At 35.7% G+C, this 20,200-nt stretch overlaps 1 protein-coding gene across 1 annotated transcript in view; it reads right to left on the bottom strand.

Moving 5' to 3' along the window:
* Positions 1-396: 396 nt before the first annotated feature.
* DESI2 (desumoylating isopeptidase 2) overlaps positions 397-20,200 on the bottom strand; it is a 43,590-nt gene continuing 23,786 nt past the window's right edge. The window contains exons 2-5 of the mRNA XM_072647633.1: positions 12,170-12,242; positions 9,658-9,751; positions 8,038-8,179; positions 397-2,204 (exon numbers count right to left, since the gene is read on the bottom strand). Coding sequence (XP_072503734.1) covers positions 1,971-2,204; positions 8,038-8,179; positions 9,658-9,751; positions 12,170-12,242 — 543 coding nt within the window. The 3' untranslated portion in view covers positions 397-1,970. The remainder of the gene's footprint in view (positions 2,205-8,037; positions 8,180-9,657; positions 9,752-12,169; positions 12,243-20,200) is intronic.

The raw sequence follows: 20,200 nt of genomic DNA, 5'->3' as shown, positions 1-20,200 counted from the left end.
TCAGACTTAGAAAAGTTTATTGGAAATCAGGTAGTGTCTGTCCCTAATTCTTTTTATTGCATTTGTAGTACAGAGCCATTTATAAACCGAGGGCCCCTCTAACTCTGGCAGTGAGAGCAGTTCTTAATAAGTGTTTCCTTTCAGGGAAATTGAACAGTTAAAAGCACAAAGTTATGTGCTTTCTCTTTACGATTAAAAACAATGAGTGATCTCTCCCTATGACGAGGTTCTATAAAAAATAATAAAAGCAATCAAAATCAGAATATGGAAAAGTGAAAACTACAGTTTACTTAAAGATACGTTCACTCCACATATTTAACACAGGGCAGTAGCTTAAATAAAGGTAAACCACTTAAAAACCAACAATACTTACGAAGTTTAAGTCACTGCCTTGAATTGTTTATAAATTTCATCCAATTTTATTGCAGAAATTCATTAAGGCAGAAAAAGTTAATATTACAGGTAAAGAATGATTTTTACAGAGAATGGCCAAACTAGGACTACAGACACCTGGGCACAGGGGCCTTCAGGAGGTTACATATTTTCTCTGACACCATGTGCTTATTATCTGTTGTCACAATTTGGTTCTTAAGTGGATGGATTTACATAAATAGACACTTTAGAGATTATAAAATGACCAAAAAAAAATGAGTCTTGAATGTTGCTGAAAAAAATAAATGTAGCTGATAGAGACACATTAATATGCGGTCAACAAAAAATGTCTATGAGAGTACGATGGCCATTACTCGTGAGATGAAATGATTGTGCACATAATTCACTCATAAAAGACCAAAGGCAGCACACAGCCATGAGAGGGGCTGGACAAAGTTGATCTATGTTTAGGCTGCCCCATGTCATGGCATGTCTTTCTGATATGGTACAGAAAGCCTGAAAATAACTGAAGTACAACAGATATTTTACTACTCTGGACCATGTAAACCCAAATAAATTAACAGCCTCAATAGTTATAAGAATCTGGACTGCAAACTAAAACTGCTGACATTCAGGACATTCCTCAAGGCATTCCCCAATCTTCCGTTTAAGCGGGCAGGATTTCAAATTAGTAGGTTCAAAGGAAACCCCCCCACCACTTTTTGCAGTTTAAGAAATGACTATGCATTAAAATAAAATTTCGCTCTCATCACATATGTGCAGTTACTGGCAAGAAAATCAATCAATCCTTAAGAAAATTCTTGGAGCCATGAATGCTGGACAAAGTCCCAAGCATGCACAGCTCTTTCCTGGTTCACAGGGTAACCAGGTAGATGGTAAGGGTGGCAGAAGTCAGCTGCTGCTGGAAGCCTGGCAGATGTGCTACCCTGGGAGCCTGGCAGGGTGAAAAGGAGAGCTGTAACCACTCCTCAGGAATCGCTCTTCCCACCCTCACGCCTATCATTCCCAACACCAGACAGGACCTCTGACTGAGAAATACTCTCATCTGAAGCCCAACTTGCTTGAGTTCCTTGTATTCTGATGGTCTTTTTTTAAAACCACAATTCTTAAGCAGGTGATGGTGACCATAACTGTGTAAGTACCTGTTCACGTACTTGGTTTTCTGCCGTTTATGCCACAGCTCTGGCAGCAGCTGGAAGTGTAGAAAGTTTACCTGCCTAATTTATGAAGACATTAAGGTTTTCTTCTTTCATGGTGGCAGGAGTCCATGCAAGATTTGTAAACAGCAATATAAAATACTGTAAACATAACTCAACAGATCTTGTATAAAACAGAAGTAAATCCAAATTTACAAGTGGGTAAAAAAAACAGAGGGTGGCTTCACATAGAGTCCTCCCCTCTTTTGTCAGGTGATTCTTTTAAATTACAAATATAATCCTGAGCTGAAAAAACTTGGGATTTGGGGAAGAGCTATTGTTGCATACAAAAGGAATGTCCAAAAAGAAGTTTGCTTTGTTCTTGCTGCTTTCTAGTGAAATTCAACTGCCAAAGTTCTGAATGTGTTACTTTGGAGAAATTTATAGTTTAGTGTGGCGCCCAGATCTGGACATTGCTGAAGCACTCGACATGACGGCTGCTGCGGCTGCATCCTCTGCTTCCTCCAGCTCATCCTGGAGCTCCTGGCTGACACTAGACTGAAGGGCTGCAGGAGTGAGCCACTCCTTGGGAAGGCAGCTTTGGAGGAATGGTATACAGGAGCTGAAGTAGGCGAGTCGATTGACCCAACGAGGAATCTCTTTCCCACAAAGAATCTACAGGAGGGGGGGGAAAAAGGCAGGTTTTGTGTTACATAAAAGATAAGGTTAATCTTGTCTAGTGCTGAGGAATGTAGGAAGAGCAGTGCACAGTAAGTCCTCCACAGGCCATATTCCAAGTGCCCTTTGACAGAAACTACCCATCCAATGAGGTCAGGGGCCAGGAACTTTATAGCAAATGCCATTCCTTACTTTCTGAACTTCTCACATGTCTATTTGCCACTTCCAGTTTGTGCAGTCCTGGGCACCTTCCTCCAAGGACAGCCAGCTTGCCATTGGTCCCTGCTCACATGGCTCAGTGGAGGCAGAAGGAAGTACACTAGGCCTTCCTTCCTTCCCTGCCCTACCCAGAGGCCTGGGCCCTATAAACTGGAATCTTGATTCAGCCTCAGGACCTTGGACCCTGCTGCCCTGTCCAATGACGACCACCTTGAACTTTCTTTTAAGAATATGAGCTCCTTAAGGTCTGAAGCAATCATGATTTTTCTATCGATATTCTTAAAGCTTGGTATATGCTAAGTGTTTAATATGTGCCCATTCCTTCATTCAGTTCATTCACTTGATATATATTCTTCAGTTCATTCACTTGATATATATTCTTTCTTTCCTTGCTTCAATTTATTAGCAGGTCTGAGAACCTGTTACATGAGGTTTATCAAAGTGCTGGAATCTACCTAGGATAAAACCTCTTCCCGGGCAACAGACTCAGTTGTTCTCTGACTCATTTCCTTGAGGGTCAGACAAAAGTATTAATTCCTAGTTTATTTCTATTCTATAGTCCTTCCTGGAGCATGGAAACTAGGTTATCATATGGGGTAAAAACCTACAGTTTAAGAAGCACTAAAGGGGTCATATGAGGAAAAAGTTTAAAAAGCCCTGGCCTACAGGGGGATTCCACCTGGTTGAGAATCTGATTCCCTATTCGGTCTCCTGACCTTTCTTCTGCCTTTGTCCCATAAAAGTGGGAAGTTGCTAGTACACTGGACCTTGGATAGTTTAACTGTGCCCTTCTTCTACCTTTCTTCTCCACCCTTTCCCTTCTGCCAGTAGCAAGGGTGAGAAGCAAGATCCATGTGAGGAGCAGTATAACAGCTGCTTGACAGGAAGGAAAGATCTTCCCCATGTGCTAGGTCTGTGTCAAAGGGTCAGAGTGAATTCTCAACAATTCTCGGATGTGAGAAGGCTGAGTGGGTGGGTTGAGTGGAATGGGATGTCTGTAATGACACTGAGATCCCTTTGTCCATCAACAAAATCTCTAGGGATGAGCCAGGGAGGAGGGAACAGAAATTTCTGCCTAGGTTTATTCCCCAAAAGAATAAGTGGATTCAAAATGGATTTTATACCTAAAAACTTCATGAGTCACACAAGTAAAATCCTCATAAATGAAGGAAAAAACTCACTGTACTATGTGCTCAACAAGACTTTTATTAAAATCCTTATGTATCACATTCAATAAATTTAGATCATGTGGCTTTATTCTGTAAGTAATTACCAAATTATTTTTGGTATTACCAAAATGAATTACCAAAGATAAAAGTTTTAAGGAACATTTTTAGAGTCTCTTATCTTCATCCCTTTGCATTAGTGATATCACATGCCTTAACTGCCCTCTCTTTACTTCTACCTTGAAGTCCCTCTTTTCTTTTTAAGAGGCAGTTCAGCCTGGTCAAGCACCAGGCAGGAAGCCTTTCTTGGTTCTCCCCTACCGTTAGTGTCCTCCCTTGTAAAGTACCTTGGGGAGAACGAGGAGCTGAAGTGCACAGTGTTGGACCTGGAATCAGGATGACCTGAGTTTGAAATCTGCCTCAGGTGTTTACTAGCCATGTGACCCTGAGCACCTCACCTAACTTCTCCCAGACTCAGTTTCCCTATCTGTAAAATGAAGAGAATAACAGCATCTACCTCACTAGGTTGTTGCACAGATCAAGCAAGATAACACGTGATGTACTTTGTAAATGCTACTGTTGTTAGCTATTCTGTATATATATATATATATATATTTGTATTCACACATACATACACACACGCACACACACATCACAGATACAAGTGTTCCCTATTAGATGTCAGCCACCTATGGGCAAGGACCGTTCTGTTTTCTGTAGGTAGCCAGCGGGATAGCACTGGACTTTGTGTCAGGAAGACCAGAGTTCAAATCAGGAAGACCAGAGACTGAGTGACTCTCAATGAGTCACTTTCTTTCAGCTCCTGTAAAATGGGGATAATAACAGTATCTGTCACACAGGGCTGTTGTAGGAACCAAACAGGAGAATCTGTGAAACCTACATAAATGTTCGTTATCACTACTTGTTTCCCCATTGCCTAGCTAGCACAGTGCTTAGTACACAGAAGGCACTTAATACTTGTTGATGTTTCAGAATGGTTACCAAGTTCACTTTAAATATGAAGACAATGATGAAGTAGTGACAATGTTGACCTGGCAGTCAAATCAAGAAGTATTTATAAAGCATCTACTATGCACCAGGCTCCAGGCTAGGTACTGGGAAAACAAAGACCAAAACAAAAGAGAGCAAGAGAGCAAGAAGCTTACATTTAATATTTGGGAAATGACACAAACAGAGAATTAAATGCAAAATATGTACAAAAAGTTTTCTAGGGGTAGGGAAGATCAGAGTTCTTAAATTCTTAAGGTTTATTTATTTAGGAAGCAGAGGAACAGGATTAAAGTGGACAGTTTGTTAACACAATAGAGTGGGATGGGATTGGCATGGGAAAGGGGGGTGAGGGAGGAGAGGAGTGACAGTCACACAGTCTGCCAGGGGCAGCTATGGGGCAGGAGACTGACATGAGCTTCATGGTTGGAAGATCTAGTCCTGCTTCTAAAAACCCTGGGTAAATTATTTCACCTTAGGTGTGTCACAGAGGTGCTGCTACAAAAAGTATTTTGGTTAAATACTATCAAGTATGAATTATTTATTATTGCCAACTTTGAGGCAATGCTAGGGAGGCAAAGCAATTGTGGAAAATGGAAGAAGTAGAGTTAGGTGGCTGCAATGAAGTTTTTTTCTGAGAGTTAACCAACTGACAGGGGAGGAGTCTAATGGAAGCCACTGAAAAAAACTGTCTACCTCTCATGAATATTAGCAAAATGATGACCCTGATGTCGTGACTTTATTTCAAACATACTTGCAGTTTAGTTAATAAAATTTTTTATATATTTCTTAGAAAAGGAGATTTTTATTTAGTAACAAATAATTTTAAAGTGAAAATTAAAGTTATGGAGAGCTAATACTATCACAAAGCTAATGTCAGATACTGGGTAATAAAAAAAAAGATGACTTATGAATAGAAGGCAGCAAGATTATTCCAACAAAACTCCAAGTCAGTCCAAATCACAACAGTTGGAGACAAAAGACTAAATAAACCATGAGAACTTGGGAACTTTGATTAATGCAGTGACTAACTATAATTCTGCCAAGATTGATGACGAAGTCTATTTACTGAGTACTCACCTACTTATTGAGAAGTGATAGACTCAAGATGCAAAATAAGACACATTTTTTGAAATGGCCAATGTAAGAATATTTTGCTAGGCTATGTATTCGTTATAAAAGCTTTGCTTTTTCCTCCCCGCAATGGGGATAAGCAGGTTGGCAGGAGGGACAAGGGGACAGGGTAGCATAACCCTCTCCCTGGCTAAAAAAAAGAGGAGGATCACTTAAGCATTAAAAAAAATGCATAGAAAAAAATGAAGGGAGGCCAGTGTCACAAACAAGCAACACAGCTTTGAAAATGACATGTTAAATTTTAATTAATTAATTATATTTAAAAAGCAAGCTGTACATAATAAAGATTTGCAATTTCACATATAATCTTCTTTCTCTTTTCTACTGCTTATATGTAAATACCTGTTGTATTTGGTGTATCCTAAGTTTGGGATTTAAAGAGTTCAAGTATTAGTCAGATGTGCTCACCTGTACAGCACAGCAAAAAAATCAAGTTAACTCTTGGGTTCTATCCCTTCGAAAATGCTGAAGTGGTTACTGAGGCCCAGGTTTAGACTACATCAGTTATATCTTGTACAAAGACCCCTAATAAGTTGGGGAGCAACCTGGTGTCGTTACAAAGAGCAACAGGACTGAGTCAGAAGCTGTGGATTTTAGCTCTGGCCCTTTATGACCTGGATTAAGTTTTCTGCTGTTTCTGTTCTCAAGTCTCCACATTTGTCAAATAATTATAAATTATAAATGATTTCTAAGGCCTTTTTTTTTCCAGTCTTTGATTTCACAAATAAATTGTTAAATAGGCTTATTACTAAGGCATATGAATTCTGAATACATGAGTGATAGCTAACATGTCACTGCACATAAATATTCCCCTTGTATATGAGGAGACGAGAACCCATGGTGGCCTACATATAGCTCGAAAGGAACTTAATTACACAACATCCTTCCAATCAGATGTCTATTTGAGATGTAATCTGGAACTGTGGATATAGGGCTGAACTTGGCAGTCAGGTGACCTGGGTTAAAGCCTCCCCACAACATTTATTAGCTGTGTGATCAAAGGCAAATCACTTACCTTTCAAAGCCTTAGTTTCCTCATATGTAAAACGTTAAATGTGAGAAATTATTTCTCTCTTCAAAATAACAAAAGATCAAGCAGCAGCATACAACACTGAACCTCTAAAACAGATAATTTTAGATCTGATGCTAATCAAGGAAAAGGTGAACGGTCTGACTAAGAATCTGAAGGCAAGATAGCTAAATGATGATTCATCTAAGTTATATGAACCATATGGACCAATATTGTGGGTGCAGCAAGAGTCATACTTTCAATACCCTTTAAGACTATGGCTAGAGAACAAGAAGGCAATGAGCAATAACTCTTCCTGTCACCAGTGAAGCAGTTTGATAAGTAATGAGTAACATTTTAAAAGCGAATTTCAAAATTATCTTAGATGTAACAGTGAGGTGACAAATATCTTGGCAGAGAAAACAATGGACTAAGCAGAGATACAGAAGAGGCATCAAAAGTGCTCCGTATTAGTAACGGTTCAAAGAATGATAGATTAGAATTGGAAAGGTCACAGAAGCCATCGAATCCTGTCTTTTTATATAAATTGAGGCTGGGAGAGGTCAGTTACTGGCCCAAGGTCACAAAGGTATTAAGAAGTGGAACTAGGAATTCAAATTCCAACACATTTACTGACTTCAAATCCAACACACTTTCCATTCTATGTCTCATTAAACTGTAATTAAGTAATTCAGTCTTGCAAGAATTTGTTTGTTCTTACTTCAGGAACCTAAGTGCTAATTGTTATTAATCAGGCTCCCAGCAACTACTTCTCCCATTCTGTGCAATCCAGCTTATTTTAGGGAGCATTCTTTAATGATTCAGCTAGTTGTGAGGAAAGTCTGTAGAGAGTATACACAACATGAGCTGGAAGGATATTTCCTTTTGAGAGGAAACCCCAGTATGACTTTTTGCATCCTGGATTACAATGAAATTGTAAGGCTGGACAAGGGCAGGCATAAATTTGCACAAAATAGATATTTAATAAATATTTGTTGATTTTGGGGGGGGGATTTCATTGTTTTGGGGGAACACAAAAAGATCAGTTTGAGGGAGGAAGCATAGTATAAATGGCACTGGACCAAGTTAGGAAATCTTGTTATAATTTCTGATCTGCTATTAATTATTTGTGTGACCTTAAGTAAATCACATAAATTCTGTTATCATGTTTTTACATAAAAATAAGCAGATCAGAAAAATAAAACAGCAAAGTAAGATGTAATTAATGAAACAAGAAACAAATACTAAATAGCATTGTCTGTTTGGAAGCCCTTTTGGATACAATTTCATTTACCTCTGATAAAGCTGAAGAAAAGTGATTGCAGTTTTTATGCATCAAATGATAAGCATTGCCTCTGTACTCTTTCCCCAATTCTTCTACAATCTTTTCTAAATCATTTTCTAGGAAGTCAGTGCTTCCCAAAACAACAGCTTCTCTAAAACAAAAGGAAAAAATATAAGTACATAGTATTTAGGTATTTATAGGCTTGTTTATATAATCTGGTAGTCTTAGAATACTTTGACCAATATAAGAAAAGGAACTATTAATAAAAATAAGACAACCAGAAAAATAAAATTTCTTCATCATTCTAATTCTCTTAGATTTGGATTTAAATACATGAAGTCAAGATACATTAATCCTAACATACAAATGCAAAATAAATATTTTCTTTTTCCTATCTCAATAGCCATTCTGCTGTTAGTCCTAGATCCATTCTAGCGATAACTAAGCTAAATAAAGGAACCAGATGTTTCTGATGAACCCTACATGACATTACTCTCCAGCTGTTTCAATAAATGTTCCATTATTAGATGCCAGATCTATATAGGTGGTAGCTATAGTAAATAAAGAAACCAAACAAAATCTTGATTAGCCTACCCTCACCATTGGTAGGTTGATTATATTATCTTTGCAGTAATGTATTTAATTTATTTACAATTGTTTTGGTAAAGATATGCAACTGCTAAACTTAACAAAACATCAAAAAATTCAAAGTAGATGTTATAGAAAAGAATTACAGTATACCGTCAACATATTATTCTCTGGAAAGGAGAATCTTAATTAAGACAGATCCAACTAGGTATCAAAAGGGAGTTTAGCAGATATGAGGTTGTCTTGCTGAGACAGTATATTCCAGACTAGGAATTTAGAACAGCACTAGAGTGCTCTGCCAGCAAGACAGCTCAAATTGGTATTTGGGCTTAGTGCAAAAGAACTAAAAATCTTATCACCCTACACTTTTATTTATTGCTTTAAATATTCATTTCACCAAGTTATATTACCACTGGTTTAACCATTTTACTCTTTAAATATAAATCATATTTAGAAGTTGAAAATAATCAATCAAAGGTTTTCAAAGCTTTTAAGATAGATTAGGTCTGAAAATATATAATAAATTTTAGTTTATTATAGTCACTTAATACAATTACTGATCATCTCACCAACGGATTTCAATATGTCTAATTAATTATGCTAAATTCCTGTACTGCTTCCCTTTCACTAGGAAAAAGGGAAAATGTTCAACATTGGTAAATTCACACTGAAAATGCTGACAAAAAAAGTTAAGGTGGGAAATAATTATACAACAAATCATGTTTGATACCCTTTATCTTTCAGAAAAGTACCAAAAGTTACATGAAAACTAATAATTTAGAACCAGGCAGAGTAATGTTTAAAAGCTAAAATAAAAGTACTAAATAATAAAGACTGAATTATTTCAATCACTTTGGCTCAATTTAGTCTTTACACAATAATTTCAACCAATTCAATTTACAAAATGCACAAACAGGTAAAAACTATTAAAGAAGCACTAGAAGTAACTGAACTTACAGGGATGTGTTCAATATTGTTGCAAATAAGATAAGCTCTGGCAGCTATATATGACAATGTAACAAAATTATCCTCCCTACTTACTTAAATTTAAATGTTTCTCCTAGTTCAGAAGCATTTCCTGGGGAAATTTCAAATATTCCAGAAAAGGGGTAAGGATGACCACCATAAGCAAATTCTGAAAAGAGAAAACTCATGATTTTTAGTATTTTTCACAAAGTTAAAACTGAAGTCAACCAGGATGCTGAATCTTCTTTACTACTGACTTGTAATAAATGCACAGAAGATGTGAGGAAGAGGATCTGAGAATATGACAATGAAAGCGTCTCAAAATGAAGCTCTTTTGTTGTTAATTGTTCTAGGCATGAAGGGCCAAGTTGAATGAATCCTCAATGGTGAATTACTAATTAATTAATAATTAATAATGAACTATTAACATAATTCCCCTCTTCTTCTTGCCCTCCACCCAGCTCTTAAAGGGCTATAGTAACTCATGTTTATGGGCCAGAAACTGTCAACTGGCAGGCTTTTCTAAAGCTCAGACAAAGTATTCTTTCATACTCAGTGACTTTTTATCTAGCATAACATAACACAGAGAAGAGTTTCATACAAGATTTGATATAAGGAAGCCCTAATGAAATTTCAGCTTCACTTCTAGTATCTTTCTTAGATACTTCAGTGTGACCTTGGGCACGACATTTTTTTTCCAAAGTAACTTTTACGTGACAAGGTTAGGCTAACATGGTTTTAAAAATCTCGTAGAACAGTGAACAATAAATAGCAAAACAGTCCACAGGACCGGAGATTTAGAACTAGGAGGGACCTTAGACATAACTTTGTTCAATCCTCACAATGGGTGAGGAAGCTAAGTCCCTGAAAGGAAATGACTTACCCAAGGTCACACAGGTAACAAGTGGCAATATGGGGATATGAATATAGATCATCCTTTAACTTCAAAATCCCATTCCCTTTTCCACTGAACCATGGTGTTGCTAAATTAACTTTTAGTTCTTAGTAAACTTTGTGGTCCCTTTTCCAGGGACACAAGGTATTATTTGAGGGTCTGCTTTAGTTGTTCAATTCCTTTTTCAATAAGCGTTTAAAATGTGGCTTGGTGCTGAAAATTTTTAAGTTCAACAATTCACTACCACAAATAGTGCTAGTAACAAAGAGGGTAAACACAGAAAAATGTTTAAAGGCTTAAATTCTCACTAGACAGTACTGAGGAAACAGAAAGCAGAGGTAAATTCAGTATTTTACTGAAAAAGCAATATTTTTTAGCACTACTTCCCTTTAAGGAAAACCGATCCTAAGTATATTATGGTCAAATAGTCTTTTTTGGGTAATACAAAAAACATCCCCAAATCATTACATCAAAAGTAGCAATAATTAGGTGTCTCTACCTTCCTTTCTTTCCAGAATGAAGGGGACCTCACTAATGGCCACAACTCAGACCAAAGCCAAACCCAATCAAAATTACTAGTAGGAGACAAAACCATCATCAGCTACGTCTAGAGGCATTGGTGTTTTTTGCAAAAACCTCACATTTTTGGACGACTGCAAGAGGAAGGCAGTCTATTAAGTGAAAAAAAAATTAAAGAAGGGTCTTCAATAAACTATACCTCATACTCTAGAACCCAGAATAGAGATTGATGAAGAATGATGAGACGTAATGGGATAGGAACAAAGCACTTTGGAACCACAAAGCTATAAATGTGAGTCTTTAATAATGATGCTAATACATACGCAAATGAGACTGTTTTATACCTGTATTTTATACTTTATATGCAGTCATTGGTAACACTGAAGAAATTGCAATAATCCAACTGAAGTCAGAAGCAGAAGTACCCAAAGTGAAGTATGCATCATACAGTTAAATTCAAATCCAAATAAAACTTTCAATTAAGAGGCACATGACATTTTAATGATGCTCATCACTGAACAATGCAATGAACTAAGTCTGCTTAGTAATATTTACATTCAAAATCACTGATTATATGATATAAAATACAATCTTTCAGTTACTTTCTCAAGCCCTCATTACAAATTTTTGTTCATTCATTCTCGTTTACTTTACCTCATATTAATCTGATATATACTTAACAGAGAGGTAGCATGGCATGATGGATGAACGGTCAAGAAGACTCCAGTTCACAAGCCCTATTTCTAACACATAATATAATAGCTTACTCTCTCAGTGCCCCAGACAGCTAAGATCATTTAAGTTTCAAATTACCTTTACCAGTAGAGGGAATATGCACACCAGCAATTGACCACACTGATAAAGTGACAGGTTGAAACTTTTAAAAAGATGACAACAGAAAACTTTGGCTAAAAGAATGGATATTTTATCACAATTATATTGCTCAGGTGATTGCCATTTCCCTCTTCCAAGGAACTAAGGCCTGATGGAAAGGTTAACTAATTAACAAACTTGGGGATTAAATGATGAAGGGTTTTTTCATTCACTCTCTGAAACACAGGAGCTTAGGACAGTAACTGTTTAATAAAGATGCACCCCAAATCTCAATTCATGAAGTTCCTTAAGAATCACATATCTTTATGAAGTAGATTTAAAGATACTATATATACATACCTCTACCATACACTTCTATTCCTGAATGGAAAACTCCAATTCCAATGGATGAGGTGTATTCATTCATCCAGTACTGAAGAGGGAAAAAAAAATCCCATCATAATCATTTAACTTCTGCAAATGCAACTCAATGCTTCATTAGCAAAATACAATTATTTATAAATTCATGCTAATTCCTTTATCATGTAGAAAAAGAACACACTTCAATAAAAAGCAAAAAGCAACATTAGAAAAAGTTGTAGTTTTAGTTGACTAATTCTACAATCAAGAGAAATCAAAATGGGATAAAAGGGCACAACTGTGTTGCAAGATCATCTGTTTGGAATGTGAGTAAACAAAAATAATTTATATTTATTTCTTACACATACAAACTCAGAAGTTTACTTTAAGTTTTTACTATTTATAAATGCTCAATTAATATTCAGTTTTTCCTGTCTATTAAAATGGGTATTTCTGATCTCAGAACCGATAAGTAAAACTAGAGCTAAAGTTTGCCATCATTTCTTATTGTATTTGTCTACAGATAAATCATCCCACTTTCTTGTTTTTCTTTAAGAAATACCATTTAGATAAATTTTAACATAGTTTAACACTGGGGGAAGGCATTACTTAGATAAAACTTTAGCGTTAAGGAAAAAATTATTATTTTAAATAGAAGAAAGTTTTAAGTAAATATAATCAGACATATACCACAGGATGAGTCAGACATTTACAAAATGTCCAGCATAAAATGTGCTTATTTATATAAGCACAATGCCTGCACATGGTTAAGTGTTTAATAAATATGCTTGTAGATGTTTATTGATGCAGCTAGAAGAGTAAGGCTCCTTCTCTAATTCATATTAAAAGTGAGAATACAGATCAACAACCAATCTTAGCTAGGATATTTGCTGTCATTTTTGTAAATCTGAAGTTACAAGACATTCCTATTCTAGGGAAACCTTCTAGATAAGGGTGTGTATATGTGAGCAAAGCTACAGTGAGAGACAACAAAAATAGATTAGGGGGACATTAAATAAAATAGTTTGGGCATTTCAGGGTCTGTATTTGACCGAAGACTGCTGCTGTGCTTCAAAGTAACTTGCAAGGGCTTAATGTTATACTCTGAGCAAGGGAAGGAGATAACCAAAGTGAGTTTTTACATCAGTCTGACAAGTGTGTAAGATGGATTAAACAAGTGAACTACAGGCAAGATGAGTGAGGACTCTAGTACACGAAATAAGAGCATGAATTAAGGACCTGCCTATAGGAATGTAAAAGAATGGCAGATGACTGTGAAATGGTGACTAACTGGAAACTGTGAAGGAGACAACGAGAGGATCAGAGAGGTAAGAAAAGGATCAGAATCAGTTTCATAGAAGCCAAGAGGAGAATCTGAAGAGGAGGGATGAATACTTTACATATCAAAGGCTACAGAAATAAAACAGAATGAGGGCTGAGAAAAGGACCTGAACCTGGTGATTCGTTGTTAAACTACAAAAAGGCAGTTTCAAAAGCAATAAGGAGACAGAATTCTATCAATAAAATTTTTTTTAACCAGCATCACTATAAACAGTATGCTCAACTAGAGCAAGATTTAAAGAACTGCAACCACTTCAATATACTTTACAGTATCACTGATTAATATCCCAATGCTTTTCTTTATTATGATGTCTCACTTTTTTAGGGGAAAAAAACTCCAACCACTGAAGAGTTGCAACCATTGTTACTCATACTTATGAAAGAATATGCTCATTGGCAACTTGAGTCCGCATTCCAAGCTTAAAAAAATTTTTTTGGGGGGAATTTGTACATAATAAAGTTTTTTAAGGGAAAAAATGCCATCACCATATTTTTCATAAAACAGTTTCACACAAATAATTTTCTTAGGTAATATTATTTTCAAGTAAAATCAAGAACTTAACACAATTTTATAAAAGATAATTAACACATGAAATACAATAGTGATATTTATTGAAATATAGTTCAATAATATTGAAATAGCTATTTACTGAAAATTTCTTATTCATTCATATTTAGAAATACCTAGGTCTTTAAAATGATAATTGCTTTTGGAGATTAATCAAGTGGTAATTACTTTGTTCCACTTAATTGCAACATATTAAAAATACATTTTTATAAATTTATTGTCTATGGCTCTTTTTCATAAATTCAGTAAATATATCTTCCTGGATTGGAGTATGAATTTGAGGACTCTACACTGACTCTGAGTACTCAGTTAAAAAAAAAAATTTTTGTCCAATTACAATCATTTTTTTTGACATTAAAAAAACTGTTCTGAGTTCCAAATTCTATCCTTTCCTCTCCCCCTTCTGATAAGTAATCTGAAAAAGGTGCAATCATGTAAAACATTTCCATAATTCACTTTGTGGAAGAAAACTCAAACTTAAAACAAGAAAGAAAGAAAAAAAGAAGGCAAAAAACAGTATGCTTTGGTTTGTTTTCAACCAGTATCAGTTTTTTCTTCAGAGGTAGATAGCACTTTCATTATGAGTCCTTGGGGATTGTCTTGGACCATTGTACTGCTGAGAATAGCCAAGTCATTCACAATTCTTTATCAAATGATATTGCTATTACTGTGTACAATGTTTTCCTGGTTCTGCTCACTTCACCTTAAATCAGAGTTCATGTAAGTTTCTCCAGGTTTTTCTGAAATCATCCTGCTTGTCTTTTCTTACAGAACAATAATAATCTATTACAATCACATACCACAACTTGTTCAGCCATTCCCTGATTGATGGGTATACCCTCAATTTCCAATTCTTAGCCACCACAAAAAGAGCTATTATAAGTATTTTTGCACAAATAGTTTCTTTTCCCCTTTTCCTGATCTCTTTAGGATACAGACCTAGTAATCGTATTGCTGGATCAAACAGTATGCGCTTTTATAGACCACTGGACATAGTTCCAAATTGCTCTCCAGAAAGGTTGGATCAGTTCTCAATTTCAGCAAAAGTGTATTAGTGTCCTAGTTTTCCCACATCCTCTCCAATGCTTATCATTTTCAATCTGACAGGTATGAGGAGGTATCTCACAGTTATTTCAATTTGCATTTCCCTAATCAATAGTGGTTTAGAACATTTTTTCGTATGACTATAGACAGCTTTGTTTGAAAACTGCCCACTCATATCTTTTGACAAGTACTCAGTTTTTCAAAACTAACAAACACATTAACTAGTTTTTGGAGAAATCTTGTTCTTAAAATGAATTTGCTTCATTTTTGCTATAATCATTTAGAAAAATGTTTTTAGCTCAAAGATCCTTTGAAGTTCTTTGGCACAAGAAAGCAAGTATGTTACAAAATAATACACAAATAACTTATGCTCTGATTCTATATTATCACAAATGTTCAAAGAGCATTCCTTTTAAAGGACTTTAAAAAAATAAATTTGATCACTTATAACAATGCAAAAAAATTGTTTGTAGTTCCTCACTTATATTTCTCCAAACAAGTTTCTGTGAATGTGCCCAAATTACATGAAAGCCCAAATTTTAAACCAGTGTTTACAGAACTTTGTTTCCCATAGATATTAATTAGGCTTTAGCAGTGTGAAGTTCGATATAATTCCCTCTTTAAAAAATACATTAATTGTAATGAAATGTGGCACTACTATAATAGATTTTCAAAAAATAAATCTTTTGTGAAATAAGTTTTAACAACATATCATACACCTGTAACTAAGTGACATCTTTACAACTATTCATTCACTTACAAGTTTTTATTACAGGTATCTAATTTTTCAAGCTGATATTTAAATTTATTAGATTTTGTGCTATGTGTAGCTAAAAGCAAACAGGGTAATGGTAATCTTCCCTCCCCATTAATGATAAATCCCAATAATAAAGATAGTAGACCATATTTTCTGTACAGGGTCCCCATATAGGTCAGGCTGGAAATGTAGAAGCTATTCAAGAGCTCAATTCCATTACTGAACTGTATGGGAGTTTTGACTGGCTCTGAACTTGGTCAACCTGCTGCTTGTAACCCGATGGCTTCCTCTTCCAGGGGTTCACTATATTAATGCCAAAATTACTGAAGACATCAAACTGGCATAGACTACTGAAGTTCAAATCTTGATCTCAAAGATCTAACTACCCTAAAGTCACCATGGTAGATGAGTCTACAGGTGTGGACCACCTTACCTGCTGGGATTAAACTCATTCACCCAGCATTCAATGCCCAACACGATCTGATATTACTCTAACATTCCAGCCTTTCTGTATTACAGTCCTTCATATATTCTATTCTTTGGCCAACCTGGACTTTTATTCTCCAAATGTGTCCTGAATTTTCCTACTTCTGTGCATTTGGTCTCATCCTGTTCCCAATGCCTAAAATATTTTCTTTCTTTTAAAACTCAATTTAGAGACCACTATAGCTTGAGAGGATGGTAGGGTCAGGTGACTTTTAATAGAATGGGGTACATCCAGGCAATCTGTAGGCAAGAGGGAAAGAATAAGTAGATGTGGACACTGAAATGACAGAGACGGAATGATCCAGGAGGCAAATTTCTAGAAAAGATAGGAGGAGATGAGATTGAGGGTCTTGGCAAAGACTTCTTCTTCCTCAGACAAGGAGAGGATGGGTAAAAATTCAGAAGAGTTTTATGGTACGGCATAGAAAAAAAGAAAGTTCAATTGATGGCCTCTCTTTTATCAGAAGAGTAGGAGGTGGGGCATCTGCTGAGAGGGTAATCTTGGGAGGTGTCAGGGGCTTCAGGGGAAGTTTTGGTATAACTGCTGAAGGAAGTGGGATAGAGAGCTAATCAATGAAATTTAAAGATAATAGTTTTACTGTATAGTTGTAAAGGTCAGTTGAAATCAGATAACATAAATTTGTAGTGATATGGTGCCAGGATTTCCTCCCGTTGCTTTAGCAGTATGGGAATAGGAAGGAAGGTAGATGGTGGATGTGATTCAGATTTAAAAATCAGAATGGTGTGAATGGTAGTAGGACAGAGGACTAAAAAGAATCACATATATTTGGTAAACAGTTGAACAGGGCTCACACTGAAGAAATTAAAGGCAGGGATGATGGTCTAGAATAGGAATTGTAGAGAATAATTAGGATTGAGATGAAATTAAAGTGTAATGAGTGAGGCAGATGGAGAGATAAAAATAAAGAACAGGAGACATAATAACATTGTGTAATGGGGAAAAATGGGAAAATTTGGATTCAAAATTATTCACGTTGACAGTTATGAGTGATAAAATATTTGGTATGACCCTCTCTTAGTAGCTGAGGTACTTAGATACTATTTGATAATACAGTATTTATGTTTTGAATGCCCATAACAGCTTAACCACTCAGATCTTATATTGCATTTTTATTTATTCTCACACATGACTGGGTGATGAGGAGACATTCTATCTTACTGCATAGATTACAAAACTTAGGCCAAGAGAAATTAAGAGGCTTGGTGGCACAGGGAACTTAAGGATATACTGAACTAGGGCAAGACTTGGAAGTATCTAGCTTTGGATCTAGGCAAGATTATTTCAATGTGAGCTATACCATATATGTATGTGAATATTCTAGAGCAGAACCTAATATGAACAAAGGACAATTTGGGGCTTGAAATATCCTCATGGAACTCATAAAGTCCTGATCTTGGGAGATGAAGAAGCATTGGATACTCAAATGACAAAGGAAGGGCATCAGAAAAATTTGGAGGCAAAACAGGAGAAATTATTTCTAAATGAAAAACTGCCTTATGTTGTGACTTTATTGATATATAATTTAACATTAAATATTGTAGAGGAATAATCTCACAGAATACCAAATTCAAATCACAGAATACCCGGATTCTATTGAAAAGAATTTGGGAAACAATTCTCCCTGCCACTAGGTCAGACAGTAGATTTGGCTAGTGGGGGCAGAGAATGTGAACAGGGAAAGATCTAACTCTTGCCTGCTTGTAACATAGCAGTAGGAGGACTCTTGTTGCCCTCATAAACTCTCCTTTCCTATGCTGTCTCCATTTAAAGCCCAAGAATACTCAAAACCAAATAATGTTGTGATACTGACCTATATAAAAGGCTTCTAAAATTCATCTTAAAATTAAAAATTAAAGGAATGTAATATTTAATAAACAAAAATGCATTATGAATTCTCAAATTTATATATACATAAAACTGTAAGAGACTGCTTATTCATTTTAAGCATAAAACACAATTATAATATGGGATTATCCTTTATGGAACATTCTATGGAATATTCTAGCAAATCTGGTTACAAACTATGACGTGAAACTTGTTTTTCCATCATAAGATCAAGAAATCTGTTCCATGGAAAAATAGAAAAAAAATCCCAAGAGTGAATTTTGGGCAAGAAAAGGGTTTAAGGTGCTAGCATGTTGAGAATTCTAAGATGGGTAATGCTTTGATAGCACTTTCTTGACTTTATAATCTTCTAACTTTTCTTCCATCACAGGAATTTCTCTCATTCTCCCTAAAACCTACTCAACAGAATGAGTCTAAAAAAGTTGCTAGTAGGTGCCACTGAAAATCACATACTCTGGCCTGAAAAATTCCTTAAATCTAAGGCTTCAGGAAACTGAGTGAATTAAGCACTGCATTTGGGAGTCTAGAATGTGAGTTTAAATCTGGCCTCAGATGCTTAATTAGCTTTGTGATTCTGGATAAATCATTTGTCCTGCTTCAATTTCCTCATCTGGAAAATGAGGATAAGAGCACCTATATCCCAGTGTTGAAATGAGGATAAAATAGTATCTGCAAAGTGTTTTGCAGACCTTAAAATGCTACACAAATGTTAGCTAGCTGGAACTTACTGCAATGGAATCTGATCCAAACTGGACCCTTATAATGTTTCCAGAGGATTGCTGAGGTACTAGAACAAAAAATGAATACTTAATAGCTTTGCAAATGGGTAGTGTTACCTCCATCTTAGAGATGGAAAGTTGGACAGTCAACTGATTTTTCTTAAGGCTACAAGAAACAAAGTTTTAAGTTTTTAAGAATAGGACTTCCAGGCTACTGTTATCCAACCCACTGCGAAGTACTAAAAATAGGCTCAAGTCTACAAAAATTTTCTGTTTCAAAACATTCAAAACAAAAAATTCATTATTCTGTGCCACAAAGAAATTTAAAGTATCATGGTAATGTAGCTCATTGCTAGAATGTAATGATATGCTCATCAATTCTCTAATTGTCATATTTCCCAGAAAGGCCCCCAATATTTAAAAAATGGTTGTTTTTTTTTGGGGGGGGGGGAGGGAGGCAAATTAATGTTCACTAGATTATCTCTATCAGAAAGCTATGAATATAAAGTACAAGTAAAAGACCAGTCAAGTCCCACTAACTCCTACAGGAGCCACACTGTCCTAATTTGCAAACATAGACCTAAGCTGTTCTATAAATATCTCACACCTCTCAAAGATAATCTCCTTGCCAGATACACTGCAGTATGCACTTTGAAAATAAGAAACACAATGAAGTACCTCTTACTCCCCACAAAGCCCCAAACTGTGACATTATGAAAAAAAATCTATTTGCTGTTAGCTAAGAAAGATGGTAAAAGAATTTTTTTTTTAAAATTTCTGTAGGATTGGCACTAAGGCAGAAGTAGAAGTAAAACAAAGTTATTAAGTTATCTAAAAAATGCTTTGTTACATTTTGCTACCTGGTATGCATGTTAAGTAAAAAGAATTTTAAAGTAGTAGCTGCACCAAAACCTAAATCTTCCTATAAGAGTAAGGGTTGGCACTGGTTCCCAGACCTTCTTCAATCAAACTCTTTAACTATGTTTACTCTTATAATTAAAATTTGTATTCCTAATTGCTATAGCTGTCTCTGCAAATGTGTAGTTAATGCCAAAGAGTGGATAAAAGAGAAATTAGCTTAGTATATATAACCTATCAACACAAATTGTAAGACAACTCAAATTATGTTTTCCCTGACAGGGTCAGTGTCACCTTTATATATTAATTATACTACTTGAGAATTTTTAGAAATCAGACTGTCAGAAAGATAGAATTGTACACCTCTTTAGTATCATCTTTTCTGAACAAC

Source organism: Notamacropus eugenii, chromosome 2, assembly GCF_028372415.1.
Source record: "Notamacropus eugenii isolate mMacEug1 chromosome 2, mMacEug1.pri_v2, whole genome shotgun sequence".
NCBI classification, from domain to species: domain Eukaryota; kingdom Metazoa; phylum Chordata; class Mammalia; order Diprotodontia; family Macropodidae; genus Notamacropus; species Notamacropus eugenii.
This window is presented reverse-complemented; position numbering and strand designations above follow the sequence as displayed.